Consider the following 15,569-nt stretch of genomic DNA (forward strand, 5'->3'; position numbering starts at 1 on the left):
CAACCCCGGCTTATTGGCTGGTACCCTTCCTTACGAAGATGCTCTGCTGTGCACCCCCCAACGCGACGCATGCTCGCAGCTGCCTACTCGATCGGCTTACGGCCCTCCTCGCCACGCCCCCCTTCTCACCGCCTTTTGGGCCCTGGCCACGCCCCCACGCGTCACAATGAAACAAGTCCTCCCTTGCCCGGAGGTCATTGGTCCTGGTCTCTCCCGTCCCGCAGCTGGTTCCGCCCCCTTGCGGGAGAGCTCTGGCTGTCATTGGACTGTCCCGCGAGAAGGGCAGGGGTGATATATAAATAGAGAAGGGGTCCTTGTAACATTTTGGCAGCTGCTCCTCTCTCCCCACCTCCTAACCTTCAGCTTCTGAAGCGGCGCGCGAGGCGGAAAGGATTTGAGAGTCTAGTGCTGATTTTGCCTCCTCTTCCAGGAAGCCTTCCCAGATATTCAGCTGAGGGCCAGGCCAACTGAGACGACATCCACCCATAAAATTGTGCTTCTAAGCGAGGTCGGCTTCACGGGCATATGACCCGCTCAGGGGGCCCCGAGTTTGGTTTAATACTCTGCTGTTACTGTCTTGAAATTCTTATTTTTTTTGAAAAAGGGCCTTGCACTAGGCCTTTCAAATTCTGTAGCCAGTCTTACGTCTAAGAGTCTTAAGATCGGTCATGTCCCAAATTCGGGAATTATAAGACCCTGGGCCGAACAGAATCTAAGTATCTTTTATCTCCCAGATGCTGTGAGGCTTTGCGCTCACCATTCAACGATTCCAGGGGCCTTTGTACTACGTTCTAAGAGGCTTTGTTCTCGGCCTTCTAAGATGCTCTGTTCTCAGCGCTCTACAGTTCATGAGTCTGAGCCTGACATTCGTTTGCAAGGTTCCCTCCTCCCTCCCCTGGCTCCTTGAACAGGGCTGAAGCCCCCTCAGGCGGCCAGCCTGTGTCACTACGCTGAATGTGCGTCAAGCTCTAGCTCCAAAATTTATACCCATTTCTCAGACTGACTTTGACTCCCTAAAAACCAGGACCCAGAAGATCGTGCAAAATCCTTCCTCCTTTATGATCCCGGGTTACCTTCTGGTCCTGGACTGGAGAGAAAATGTTAGAGATTGCGAGCAAAGACTCCAGAACCAGACTGCCTGGGGTGAGCCCTAGCTCTGCCACTTTCTAGCTGTGTGACCTTGGAAAACATGCTTGCCCTCCCTGTGCCCCTTTCCTTAGCTGTCTAATCGGGGCTGTAATACTGTCTACTGCATAGAGTTGTTATGAGGACTAAGGGAAATGTTTGTCAAGTGCTTGGCGCACTTCCATTATAAAGAGCCACAAAAGGGTCTGATAAATAAGTTAAACATAATCTTGTGAGTCCCACGGAGAAAAAATGAGTCTGGATTTTAGTAGAGATAAACTTTATTCAATCCTCCTCTTGTTTAAGACAGATGTAGACTGCCATTTATTGTTGATGTTGTTCAGTTACTAAGTCGTGTTCAACTCTTTGCAACCCCATGGATTGTAGCCCACCAGGCTCCTCTGTCCATGGAATTTTCCAGGCAAGAATGCTGGAGTGGGTTACCATTTCCTTAAGTTACATTAATTTACCAACAGTGGGGAGATGATCAGGTTGATGAAAGGGGATATGGAAAGCTCGCTCTCAAACAAGATTTTCTTGGCAGTAAGTGTGTGGGGTGATGTCAGGATTGGTTTTCATCCCTGCTGTTTGTGCAAGACCAGTGGAACCATTTTCTGTGTAAAATGTTGGATCTGGAGCTGACTTAGGGTTCTGGTCACCAGCCATTTGAAGATAAGTATCCCTAGGAAGATAAATAAAAAGAGAATTGCTCATGATCCAGTTAGGGAGTAAAACCAAAGATTAGAGACAAGAGTGCAGCCAGATGAGAGGGTTCCAAGTAGGAGATGAAGAGAGATCCTTAGTAGGTGGAGTCAGAAGAGTGGTAGCAATTTTCTGGATTTCCTTGTTGGCCTTTGGATGGTGGGGATGATGATGTCTGTAGAGTTCCTGGGAATGAACGTACCACACATGACTCCTGATCCATAGATAGGGTAGGGGGAGCTTCCTGTGCAGATGGAGCACTGAGTTGGGAAGGGTCTTGGAAGGGAGTATGGAAGGAGGGCATGGCAATCCAGTCTAGTATTCTTGCCGGGATAATCCCACGGACGGAGGAGCCTGGTAGGTCGTAGTCCATGGGGTCGCAAAGAATCAGACACCACTGAGCAACTGGGCATGCACGCAGACACCCATGGAGAACTAAGATCTCACATGCCACATGGCTAAGGCCAAAAAAATAAAAAATTAAAGTGTGGCAAATTGTGGCATCTCATCAAAATCATTGCTGGACCCTGAGGGTGGTTGAAAGGTGGATAGACAATGAGATACTTAAGGGGTGGGGTGGCCCCTGTATCTACAAAGCTGGGGGTAGCATGCCCATTAATGGGGATGGTCATTTGCCTCTGTGGGTTGAGGGGTGTTTATGGATGAAGAGGAGAAGATCTGCTGGGAGTCACCGGGGAGAATGAATCTCAGGTTCAAATTCCTTTTATTTATTTAAATACCTATTTGGCTGCGTCAGGTCTTAGTTGTAGCATATGGGATCTAGTTCCCTGATCAGGGATGGTACCCAGGCTCCCTGCATTGGGAGCACAGAGTCTTAGCCACTGGACCACCAGGGAAGTCCTTCAAATTCCTTTTTTGTATTTTAAAGCTGGATAGGCTCAAGTCCAACGTCCCTTTTCTTTATAGTACCTGTAGGTGTCTCTCTGAAGATTAGGTTTAGTGGTTTCTGATGGCCCAATAGGATCGATTTTTACCTATTTATCTCCAATTGTTTAAGTATCAGGACCTTAAATTGGATTGTGTGGATTTTTTTTTTTTTTTTTGTATCCTCATGTTGGACTCTCTTGGAGTTCTGTAATCAAGCTAACACAATGTTTTTGATTGTCTTTGGTTTCTGACCCCAGGATGTTGACAAAAGTCGTGGCCAAGATAGAAGCAGTGTGATTGTCAGGGATCAGGCCTGAGTAGTCTTTCCATCTATTTCCTGGCCTGGCTCTATCACTGCAGATGGATTTGTCCCTCTGTTGTCTACCCTCCTGAATTTTAGACCAGTTAGTTTTAGGAGAAACACTCAGGATGGGGTCTAAGAGACATGCCCCAAAAGTGTGGGCTTGGAATATGCCTCAGAGGTGTTCTGGTTTGTTTGGAGATCCTCATTGACTAGGGTTCATTCAACCTTTTCAAATTAAAGAGCTGCAACTCCCCAACCGACCAGCAGATGGGCTAATTGATATAAATTGGGAAGACATGGCAGATGGTGATTGCAGCCTTGAAATTAAAAGACGCTAACTCTTTGGAAGGAAAGTTATGACCAACCTAGATAGCATTTTAAAAAGCAGAGACATTACTTTGCCAACAAAGGTCCGTCTAGTCAAGGCTATGGTTTTTCCAGTAGTCATGTATGGATGTGAGAGTTGGACTGTGAAGAAAGCTGAGCACCAAGAATTGATGCTTTTGAACTGTGGTGTTGGAGAAGACTCTTGAGGGTCCCATGGACTGCAAGGAGATCCAACCAGTCCATTCTAAAGGAGATCAGTCCTGGGTGTTCTTTGGAAGAAATGATGCTAAAGCTGAAACTCCAGTACTTTGGCCACCTCATGCGAAGAGTTGACTCATTGGAAAAGACTCTGATGCTGGGAGGGATTGGGGGCAGGAGGAAAAGGGGACGACAGAGGATGAGATGGCTGGATGGCATCACCGACTTGATGGACATGAGTTTGAGTGAACTCCAGGAGTTGGTGATGGACAGGGAGGCCTGGCGTGCTGCAATTCATGGGGTCCCAAAGAGTTGGACACGACTGAGTGAACTGAACTGAACTGGGAAGACATGGAACCTAAGCTCTAGGTACTAGCCTAATTTGTTTAGTTGCTAAGTCGTGTCTGACTCTTTTGTGACCCCATGGACTGTAGACCGCCAGGTTCCTCGGTCCATGGGATTTCCCAGGCAAGAATAGTGGAGTGGGTTGCCATTTCCTCCTCAAGGGAATCTTCCCAACCCAAGGATCAAACCCACATTTCCCGCATTGCAGGCAGTTTTAAATTGGCTGCTGAATACCATCCTGGTTTTATGGGGCTCAGGAAAATCTTTAACTATGGTGTGTAACTTCGAGCATGACCAAGGTGTATAGAGAATTTGGCTAAGTGCATGCTCTAATCTCTTGCCTTCAGCTCTACGGCCAAAAGTCTGGGTGATAATGGGGAGCTAGGGCACTTTTTCCTGTGGTCATGTATGGATGTGAGAGTTGGACTGTGAAGAAAGCTGAGCACCAAAGAATTGATGTTTTTGAATTGTGGTGTTGGAGAAGACTCTTGGGAGTCCCTGGGACTGCAAGGAGATCCAACCAGTCCATTCTGAAGGAGATCAGCCCTGGGATTTCTTTGGAAGGAATGACGCTAAAGCTGAAACTCCAGTACTCTGGCCACCTCATGTGAAGAGTTGACTCATTGGAAAAGACTCTGATGCTGGGAGGGATTGGGGGCAGGAGGAGAAGGGGATGACAGAGGATGAGATGGCTGGATGGCATCACTGACTCGATGAACATGAGTCTGAGTGAACTCCGGGAGTTGGTGATGGACATGGAGGCCTGGTGTGCTGCGATTCAGGGGGTCGTAAAGAGTCGGACACGACTGAGCAACTGAACTGAACTGAGGGCACTGAAGGACAGGGGTCAAAGGACAGAAGTTCTCTCTGCCTACAACCTTTTGGGTGAAGGTGAACCTCAAGTCAGCTTAGAAGAACTGCCCCCAAAGACACCCAGGCTAATTCTAGGCTGCCCCACCCTCTTGGGCTCTCCCATTCCAGCCCTCCCCACTCTGGGTCCTCACTAGCCAGGAACAAGCCTGTCTCCCCCACTGGATGGTGAAGTCCCTGAAGGCAGGACCTGGGCTGGCTCGGTCACCACCGTGTCCCCAGCATCACTCCACACAGTGTGACAAATGGATGAGCCAGCGAACGAGAGAAGTCATCACATCAACTTATAACAAAATACCAACTACAGTGTATCGACTTTCTATCATAGACCAGATGTGCAGTTAGTAGCAATAACACCAAATTAAAAAATTAAACCATTAAGCCATGAGATTACTTGAGTTTTTGAGTTTTTCTAAATCCTTCACCCCTCCGATCATATTCCTTCTATCTCTCCTCCATTAATCTTCCCTCTCCTCTTTATGCTCTTTCATACCGTTTCCCTTTCTAGTCTTCCCTCCTGGAAGTTCTCCCTCCATATATTTTTTTATCCGTTAGTTCTCCTTCCAAAACTCCATTCCCTTCAGTGCCCCTCCCTCCATCCCTCCTCCATCCCATCTTTTTTCCAGATGAACTCCATCTTGGTGAGCAACAGACTCAATAATACAAGACTGCGGTGTGGCCAAAGACCAAGGCCATAGGGCCAGAGATGAGTCTATTTTAATTGTTGGGGAATTAAGTTTGTAAATAATCCCGGCCCCTGCCCCCGCCCCCGCCATGCCCCTCCCCCGGGGGCGTGTCCAATTCGGGCAGGAAACTGCTTTCCTTGGAACAGTTCATCACTGGTAAGGTGTGGAGCGTCGCTCTCTGAGCACGCAAGGACAGCATCACGAGGCAGCCAGAGTGGGAGCCCGAGACCTCAGAGGACACTGATGCGTTCGGCCAGCCCCTGCATCTCGTGGTCCGGGGGTGGGAGGGTCCCACCGAGCACCCTGTCGGCTGGCAGCCCCGGCCCAGGTAGTGGGTGCTCTGCCACAAACTGATCCCAGCGCGCATCGTCACTCTCGTGCGTGATGTACCGCTCGCCCATCTTCCCTTCCAGTTCCCGGAGGTCCAGCCACGTCTGGTACTCCTGGGCCGGGGAGAACTGGGATTAGTTTCGGTACTGCTCCAAGGGCAGCCAATAGTTGCCAGAGCATCACCCCCATGGGATCTGCCCTGCCAGTGAGAAGCCGGATACCAAGGACCGTGAAGCCACACCCTTCACAACCTACCTAGCCAATTAGCTCCACCTCCTTCTACAGCCCAGCCAATGGGAAACTCAGCCACATTCCCTGTCCACGGGAAATGTACCTACAACCTAAACTACCTTGCAGCATGCTAAGCTGCTAAGTCGCTTCAGTCGTGTCTGCGCGACTCTATGCGACCCCAGAGACGGCAGTCCACCAGGCTCCCCAGTCCCTGGGATTCTCCAGGCAAGAACACTGGAGTGGGTTGCCATTTTCTTCTCCAAAAACTACCTTAGTATCCAATAAGAGACGTGGTTCCACGCCTTCCTCTATCTCAACGAATGACTCAGCCCCTCCCACTTGGCTCTAAGCCCCGCCCCTGAATCACCTGTAACCAGGGGTGGCTGAGAGACTTGTCCACGCTGTAGCGCTTGCGCATCTTCACCTGCAGCAGGTTGTTGATGAGGTCGATGGCTGCACCGGAAGGAGAGACACAGCTTAAATCCTGTGGGGTGAGGGGCCGCCCCTCCTTCAACAGGCACCCCACCCTCCTCACCTGCCATGGGGGCCTTCCTTCAGTGCAGTAAGCCTCACCTGCACGAATCACTCTCCCACCTATTTCCTCATTAAACTACACATTTATCCCCATCCCTCACGTTGGATCCTACATCTCCTCACCAAGTCTCATACCATAGGAATGCTTCCCCATTCCTAGGTCACCTTCACAGGTTTTGCCATACACAAGTATGTACAGGTACATCTGTACTATATTTCACTTAGTGTTTTTCTTTAAGCCAACTCGTTTACCCAAGATTGCTGGGATGTGGACAAAGCAAGTTGGTTAAAAACAATATATTGTGTATAGCATGCTGCCACTGTATAAAAGGAGAATTAAGAGAATGTATGTACCCATATCTGCTTGCATAAATATATAGACTTATAATAGACACTGCCTTTGGGAAGGATGTCAAATAAAAGAATAAGAGAGAATTTTCATTTTAGACTCTTTTGTACATAGAAAAAATTTGAACCATGTACATAACCCTTGGAAAATAGGTAGAATTTGGTTTTAAGTCAATTTACTTTTTCAACTCATTTTTTAAGGTGAAAATACACAAATATTATATATTTATATATGTAATTGTAGAAATATGTACTTTATATAAAATATAGGATACAGAATTATATAAAATGGAAACTTTCCATCACCCTGGTCAGTGGAAATCCTAAGATCACTTGCCATGTCCACAAATATAAAATGAAAAGAAAACAATGTTAGGAGATGCTAATCAGGCACCAGTTTCCTGCAGAAGGCCCAGAGTCGGAGGCCCGCTCTCTATGAAAAGGATTAGCAAGTGTCAGGCATTCAAGACAAGCTAGCACTCGTCCGAGGCTCCCTACTTGATCATGAGCCTTGAAAGACACAGCCCCACTGTGTAAACTCCTCTGAGTATAGGCCTTGTTCTCACAGGCTCCCTTGCACAGACCTACCCACACTCAAATTCACTCGCATACACCGGAGGACACACTTTGACGGAGGGACTCCAGATCAGGTCCCAAAAGACAACCCCTTATATTGCTCCAGGACTCAAGTCAATCCACCTCCTCACTGATCAGTGCTCATCTTTCTTGGGCCACCAACACCTTTTCCTGCACTGAGAAACCCCCTTTGCCTGCTGCATGAGGTCACACCCTCTATGCCCCTCCCCCTCCTCTTCACAGATCACTGGGCAACCTTCTTTCATGATCCCTTCTCTCCAACTGATTCCAGTATTCCCAGAACCTAGGACAGTGAGTACTAGGCACAAAGTAGACACTCAACACATACTTGTTGAAGAAACTCTTATGGATGAGCTTGGTTTTTTTTTTTTTCTCTGCACCTTATGTCTTTTGGAATCTCAGTTCCCTGACCAGGGATTAAACTCTGGCCATGGCAGTGAAACCACTGAATCTTAATGACTAGACCACCAGGGAACTTGCAAATGCTTGTCTTTTTAACTAACCTCCCTCCCACACTTCTGTCTTCCTGAGCTTCTGGTTTCAGAACCTGCCCTTTGTTCTAACTCATTTAAGGCATCTTCACACATCCCAGTATCTTAGCCTCGCCCTTGGCTCACCCTCACACCTGGCTTTGCCCCAAAGCTGGGGGCCCTCAGGAGTTAAATTTTCCAGACCTGTCTCCAAGTCGGCAGGAGCATCACAAAGACCATCACCACCACCAGGCCACGATGCCAAAGCCCCTACATGCAGAGTTCCCAATGTCCACCTCTGTCCTGCCCCCTGGCCCTGACCCCCATAGCCCCATTCTTCTCCTGACCTCCACATGCTCCCAGATTCCAGGCCTGACTTTGGTTTCAGGATCAGTCCTTCCCTTAGAAGTCTGCAGAAAGCCTCATGGCCCTGCCCCTCCTCTAGTGAAAGTGTTAGTCACTCAGTCATGTCTGACTCTTTGTAACCCCATGGACTGTAGCCCATCCGCCAGGATCCTCTGTCCATGGGATTTCCCAGGACAGAATACTGGAGTGGGTTGCCATTCCCTTCTCCAGGGGATCTTCCCAACCCAGGGATCGAACCCAAGTCTTCCACACTGGAGGCAGATTCTTTACCACCTAAGCCACCAGGGAAGCCCTGCCCCTTCTCTAGCTAAGCCTCTAAATCAGCTCCCTCCATCACTGGATCTAATCCCAGGGCCCAGGCCCATCTTCATCCCAGTCAAGGCCCCAGGACCCGGCAAATTAGCCAAGCCCTTGTTCCTCAACCCTGCCCCCTGGCGCCACTGCTTCTCCGGGGTTAATCCTTTTGAGGTCACAACCCCAAAGACTTCAGGCTCCAGCCAACACCTTGGGAGGACCTGTTCTTTCTCCTGGCCACCCCAGCCCTTTGACTTTCTCGGGTCTAGTCCTTCTCCTGGTCTCGCCCTAGACAAGCCAAGTATTAATAGCCTCCAAGGTGGCAAGTGTCTTAGTGTTTCTAGGGCACTTCCTTTCCAACTCGCATAACCTAGTTTAGGTCTGAGGCCTCGGACCCTAGTTTCACACACGTGCTGAGTCCCTCCCCCAAAGTTCCAGGTCTCAGTGCCTCCCTTAAACAGGGTCTTCCGGGTGCTCTAGGCCCTTCACTAGGCTCCACCCTCATGGCCCCCGGCCTTCTCAGGGCGGCCCCGCCCATTATCCCCACCACGCCCTCTCCACGGGGCCCCGCCCTTCGCCTGCGTCCAGGAGTCAAGCTAGCCCCGCACCTCCCGCCGAGATGCAGCTCCAAGGGCAGGCCGGGTACATGAACGCAGCATTCTGGATCTGGTCTTTGATGTCCTCGTCCTCGTTGAAGGGGAACGTGCCGCTGAGGCTGACGTACATGATCACGCCCACCGACCACATGTCCAGCGAGCGGTTGTAGCCCTGGTTGAGCAGCACCTCGGGCGCCAGGTAGGCCGGCGTGCCCACCACCGAGCGCCGGAACGACTTCTCGCCGATGATGCGCGCGAAGCCGAAGTCGCACAGCTTCACCTGCGGAGGCAAGGGGTAGAGGGTCTCAGGGCGTATGGAGGGCATGCCTCCCACCTCTGCGCAAGCGTACCGCCACTACGGTATTCCAGACAAATTCGGTATTCCAGACAAATTTGGCATTCCAGACAAAATCGAATGCTGGTTCGAATCCAGGCTCCTCTGCTCACTAGCTAGCTGGGTGACCCTGGGCAGGGGGCTTCCTCTCTCTGGGCCTCCGTTTATTCATCTGTACGAGGAGGAGGATCGTACCAGCGCCTATCTCAAAGGGCTGTCGTGAGGATTATATGGGTTTCATCCATCTAAAGCTCACAGGACAATAAATGCGCGACCTGCAGTGAGGCTCCGTAAGGGCTCCCTGCTGCCATCCCTCTGTCACGTCAAACAGGTCTCAACCTTCTTCTGCCTCTGTCTCCTCTTTTGCACCATGGCGATGCTAACAGTCCCTACCTTAAAGGGTGCTGTGTGAATTGAAAGAGTAAATACATGGGAAAATGATAGGAGCAGCGGCGGGCGTAGAGAGAGCCTCGGGGATCTCAGCTGAGGGACAGAAGTTCTCAAAGCCCCGTTTTTGTCATCCGGGTTGAGGATGTTAACAGCAGCTGCGGATCAGGCTTCCCTGGGGATTAAAGGGCACCCAGCATGTAAACAGCTAAGCACCGCATCCATGGTAATAGGTGTGAACCTACCTTGCCCATGTTGGAGGCAGTCTAGGGTCATGGATAGGCTTCAGAGCCAGCAAGTCTGGGTTCAAGGTCCTGTCTGCTGCCTACCAGTCCTTAGGCAGCTGCCACCTCTATTTGTATACTGTCCCTCCCCTACTCAAAACCCTCCTCTGGCTCACTATTGCCCCAAGCCTCTATTGCATTCAAAAACAGCCACACCCCAACCCCTGACCCAAATCTGACAGCCTTTTCCTAGGATCCTTTGCCCTTTTAACAGACCTTATAATCTTTTACTTTTCTAAGATCCACCCTTTTCTACCTATCTTATGATGGAATATTAAATGGACATAAAAAGAAGTGAAGTACTGACACATGCTATAACATAAATGAACCTTGAAAACATTAAGGGAAAGAAGCCAGCCACAAATAATGACATATTATTATTGTATATTCCATATATGTACACATGAAATACACAATATGGAACATACAATAATATAATATGCCATCCTTTGTGACTGGCTTCTTTTTCTTAATTGTTTTCAAGGTTCATTTATGTTACAGCATGTGTCAGTAGTTTACTTCTTTTTATGGCCATGTATAGTGGGCTTCCCTGGTGGTTCAGATGGTAAAGAATCTGCCTGCAGTGCAGGAAACCAGGTTCAATGCCTGGGTCAGGAAGATCCCCTGGAGGAGGGCATGGCAACGCACTCCAGTATTCTTGCCTGGAGAATCCCAGGGACAGAGGAGCCTGGTGGGCTATAGCCCATGGGGTTGCAAAGAGTTGGACACGACTGAAGCTACTGAGCACACACACACACACACACACACACACACACACACAGAAGTGTTTGTTTATTCCATTTACATAAAATGCTCTGACAAATCCACATAAAGTAGATTAGTTGTTGTGGGTAGGGGGATGGTGCAATTGGAGGATGTTGGCTAGAAGTATGAGGTTTCTTTTGTGGTTATGAAAATGTTCCAAAATTGATCATGGTGATGGCTGCACAACTCTGAATACCCTAAAAACCACTAAATTGTATAAAGTGGTAAATTGTATAGTATGCACATTATATCTCAATAAAACTTTTTTTTTTTTAAGTACACCACAGGGCCTTTGCACAGGCTGCTCCCACTGACTAGAACACTTGTCCCCTCCCCCCAAAAAACCTACTCTTTCTTCAGATAAATTTTCTCTGACCTTCCACTGGGCTACACAGTTTGAGCTCATAGAACTGTGTCACAGAACTCATCACAGATATAATTACATTCTTGTGACAATTTGACCAATATTTCATCTTTCCTTTTTGAGCTTTGCTGTCCAGTATGGTGGCCACATGTGGCTGCAGAGCACCTGAATGTGGCAAGTGCAACTGAGAAACTATTTTTTATTTAATTTTAATTAATTTATATTTTAAAGGGGGTCCTAGATTTTTTTATTGGATAATTTTTAAATAAGCTTGGAACAACTTGGGTGTGTCAACTTACTTTCCCAACTGTTAACTTTCTGAAATCTAAGTGCAAAATCAAGTATTTCTCATAGAAATTTATTACCCAAATTGAGATTTACTTTAAGTGTAAAATACACACCAGATTTGGAAGACTTAGTAGGAAAAGAAAGAATATTTCATTAATAATGTTTATGTGGTTGATTACGTGTTGAAATGGTAATATTTAGATATACTAGAATAAAGTATATCAGCAAAATTAATTTCACCAGTTTCTCTTCAGTTTTTAAAAAATGTGGCTTACTAGAAAATGTAAAATTATAGATAGGAGATCACATTATATTTCTTTTTTATTAATTTATCTTTATAAATTAATAAAATTTAATTTCTATGGGATCTCTGGTTGTGACCTGTGAACTATTGGTTGTATTATGTGGGATCTAGTTTCCTGACCAGGGATCGAATCCCGGCCCCCTGCTTTGGGAGCACAGACTCTTAGCCACTGAACCACCAGGGAAATAAGTCCCAGTCCATTATATTTCTAGTGGATATTCCTGCTGTAAGTTAGAGTTTATCATACCCTGCACTACTGACATTAGGGAAAGACAGTCTTGTATTTTGGGGCTATCCTGTGCACTGTCAGATGCTCAGCAATCCCTCCATGCCAGTAGTAACGCTCCCCCTCAAACAGCTTGTGACAACCAAAAACGTCTCCAATGTTGTCAAATATCCCCTGGGGTGCAAAATCAGCCCCAGTTGTAAACCAGTGGGCATGCAGATGGGGATGTCTCTACTTACTACAGTTCCTAATGCTCCAGCATGCAGCTTGGCACATAGTAGGCACACAATAATTTTTAGTTGATGACCAAAATGAACTTTTAAAATGAAATGAAATAATCACAAAAGAGAGATAAGGAAGCAAAAACTTCACAGGGATGTGGAGGGGCTAAATGAGAACCTGTAGCTAAAGGCCCTTAACCACAGTGGGCACCCAATCAACTGGAGCTGTTACAATCATCACCCTTGCTCAATCGGGCTTTGCCCCAAGGGGATGCTCATCCAACCAGTCTGAGGCTCATCAAAATTGTTTTCCTGGGACCTCCCTGGTGGCCCAGTGGCTAAGAGGCTACGTTCCCAATGCAAGGGGCCTGGGTTTGATCCCTGATCAGGGAACTAGATCCCACATGCTGCAACTAAAAAAGATCTCACATATGAAAGGGAAGATCGAAGATCCCACGTGTGGCAACTAAGACCAGGAGCAGCCAAATAAATAAATAAATATTAAAAACAAACAAAGAAGAACACCAAAAAACTGTTTTCCTAAGAGACCCACAGAAGAAATTACCAGTCGCTCCCCTCCAATATCTGTTCTCTATTGCTATTGCTAAGTCACTTCAGTCGTGTCCGACTCTGTGTGACCCCATAGACAGCAGCCCACCAGGCTTCCCCATCCCTGGGATTCTCCAGGCAAGAACACTGGAGTGGGTTGCTATTTCCTTCTCTAATGCAAGAAAGTGAAGTCGCTCAGTCATGTCCGACCCTCAGCGACCCCATGGACTGCAGCCTTCCAGGCTCCTCCATCCATGGGATTTTCCAGGCAAGAGTACTGGAGTGGGGTGCCATTGCCTTCTCCGATCTGTTCTCTGCTTCTCCTCTTAATAAAAATTCCGGATTTTTAATGAGCCACACGCCCGCTCAGAATGAAAACTACATTTCCCAGCGTCCTTTTGAAAGCCCCACGTGATCAAGTTATGGCCAATGGAATGTGAGGCGTGCCCCGTGCACGTTCATAGTATTACCTTAGGGAAGGAAAAGGATGCATCCGTTTCTTCTACCCCGTTTCTTTCCTCCCCTGCATTGTCCTTTTACATTGGGAGGCGGGGCAGCAGCGGCACAACATGAACCATGAAGACCAGGCAACGCCATAGAAAGGCCAGAACAAGACAGCAGGAGCTGTGGTCCCAACACCATTGCACTGCTTTTTCACCCTCAAAATGATTATGCTGGTCCCTCCGTGAGTGAGAAGCAAGCCTCTGTCTCACTTAAGCCATTATCTTGGGTCTCTGTGGCTGATTAATTATCTTGATTAACACAGTCCCGACCCACCGTTAGTGTTAGATGGACTTCCCCAAATAAGGAGGGGACATTTCTGACCTGAGGAAATGGGTCAGCTGATGACAGCAACACGTTTTCTGGTTTCAAGTCACAGTGGACGATATTCTTGAAGTGAAGGTGTCTCAAAGCCACCAGAATCTGAGGGGAGGAGATGGCACCAGTAAAAAAGTTAGAAGAGTCCCTGCTGTGAGATTCTGCCTTCAGCAGCCAGCCCTCCAAACCCCATCCATGCCATCACCAGCACCCGCCCCCCAAATCCACCCCCCGGCCCCGGACCAGGGAAGGCATTGGAGCGCCAAAGAAGAAGCTCAGAACCCCAGAACCATTTCAGTCAAAGACAGAAGTTGGACATATAATTCTAGGGAGACTGAACTGGAGCAGGGGGTTTGGGAAGATCCTGACACCCTTTGACATGCAGATCCTGCTGGAAAAGAGCTATGAATAATGCAGCGGTTTCAAGGAGGTGCTGTTGTGTGATTCCATTTTTAAAAAAATATTTTTTCACGGATTAAAAACCTGAAATACTAAACAATTACAAACAATACCAATATGACATAAATCAAACATAACACCCTTAAGAGGTGGGGTGTTAAGTGGGTGTTAGGTGGGTTTGAGAGCCAGCCTTATCAAGGTAGCAAACCTGGCTCCACACTTACTAGCCTGATGCCTACAGCAAGTCACTTTACCTCTCTGGGTCTCAGTGTTCTCACCTGTAAAATGGGGGTAATAACAGAAACCATCCTCATGGGTTGCTGTGAGCTTTAAGTGAGTTGAGTGAGGTATATGAAGTGCTTAGGGCAGTGTCTGGCACACAGCAAGCACTCCATGTGAGCTATTATTATTATTGTTGTTTTGGTTATTATTCTTGTGATGGCCTGTTAGTGGACACCTTCCTGTGAGTGTTTCAAATAAAACTTTTCCTGCTGTAGCTGTTAATTTAAGAGTATTCTATGATGGCAAGGTGAGCTGACTTAAACAAACAAACAAAAAACTGTTGGTCTTCCCTAGTGGCTTAGTGGTAAAGAATCTATATGCTAATGCAGGAGACATGGATTAACTCTCTGATCTGGGAAGACTGCACATGCTGCAGAGCAACTAAGCCCCTGCTCCCAACTATTGAACCTGGTCTCTGGCGCCCAGGAGCCGCAACTACTGAAGCCCTTGAACCCAAGAGCCTGCGCTCCACAAGAAGAGAAGCCACTGCAATGAGAAGCCCACACTCGCCACAACTAGAGAAAAGCCAGGCTGCAATGAAGATCCAGCACAGCCAAAAATAAATAAATGCAAAAAAACCCACATAAAAACGTTACCATTTGTAACTACTTATCTATGGAAGCCATGATTTTCCTTGATTCTACACAACTCAAAATGTCAAATTGTCAAAAGTGTGACATAAGCATGAAGCTGTAATTTATATCTTAGAACTGAAATATTTGGGCTTTTTCGTTGTTTTCACTGGATGATTTTGGAGTATGGAAATGCTATATGGAAGCTACTGCTGAGGTCCAAGTTCCTCACTCCACAGACAGAGAGACTGGAGGTCCAAAGCTATATATGGACATCCTCTCCTACATAGCTTCAGTTTACTGATTTTCCCAACCCTTAGTAAATATGGTGAACAAAGAGGGTAGATGGGAAGCTGGACAGACCCAGGTTCAAACCTCGGCCAGACTGCTACCTGGCAGTGTGACCTTGTACCTGTATGACCTTGGGCGAGACCTAGGAAACCCCTCAACCTCAGTTTCCTCATCTGTAAAATGGAGATTATAGTAATACCTACCTCAAAGATGGTTGTGAAGTTTATAAGTTCATGAGGTGTAGGGCTTAGCCCAGGACTTGGGGTGGGGCAG

The 15,569-nt window shown here is 47.6% G+C and overlaps 1 protein-coding gene across 4 annotated transcripts in view; it reads right to left on the reverse strand.

Moving 5' to 3' along the window:
• Positions 1–5,433: 5,433 nt before the first annotated feature.
• Positions 5,434–15,569, reverse strand: part of PRKD2 (protein kinase D2) — a 34,066-nt gene continuing 23,930 nt past the window's right edge. For all 4 annotated transcript variants that reach the window (XM_070771312.1, XM_019979740.2, XM_019979742.2 and 1 more), the window contains 4 exons: positions 13,759–13,857; positions 9,224–9,491; positions 6,374–6,459; positions 5,434–5,888 (listed from right to left, as the gene is read on the reverse strand). In XM_070771312.1, coding sequence (XP_070627413.1) covers positions 5,676–5,888; positions 6,374–6,459; positions 9,224–9,491; positions 13,759–13,857 — 666 coding nt within the window. In that variant the 3' untranslated portion in view covers positions 5,434–5,675. The remainder of the gene's footprint in view (positions 5,889–6,373; positions 6,460–9,223; positions 9,492–13,758; positions 13,858–15,569) is intronic.

Source organism: Bos indicus, chromosome 18 (assembly GCF_029378745.1).
Source record: "Bos indicus isolate NIAB-ARS_2022 breed Sahiwal x Tharparkar chromosome 18, NIAB-ARS_B.indTharparkar_mat_pri_1.0, whole genome shotgun sequence".
NCBI classification, from domain to species: Eukaryota; Metazoa; Chordata; class Mammalia; order Artiodactyla; family Bovidae; genus Bos; species Bos indicus.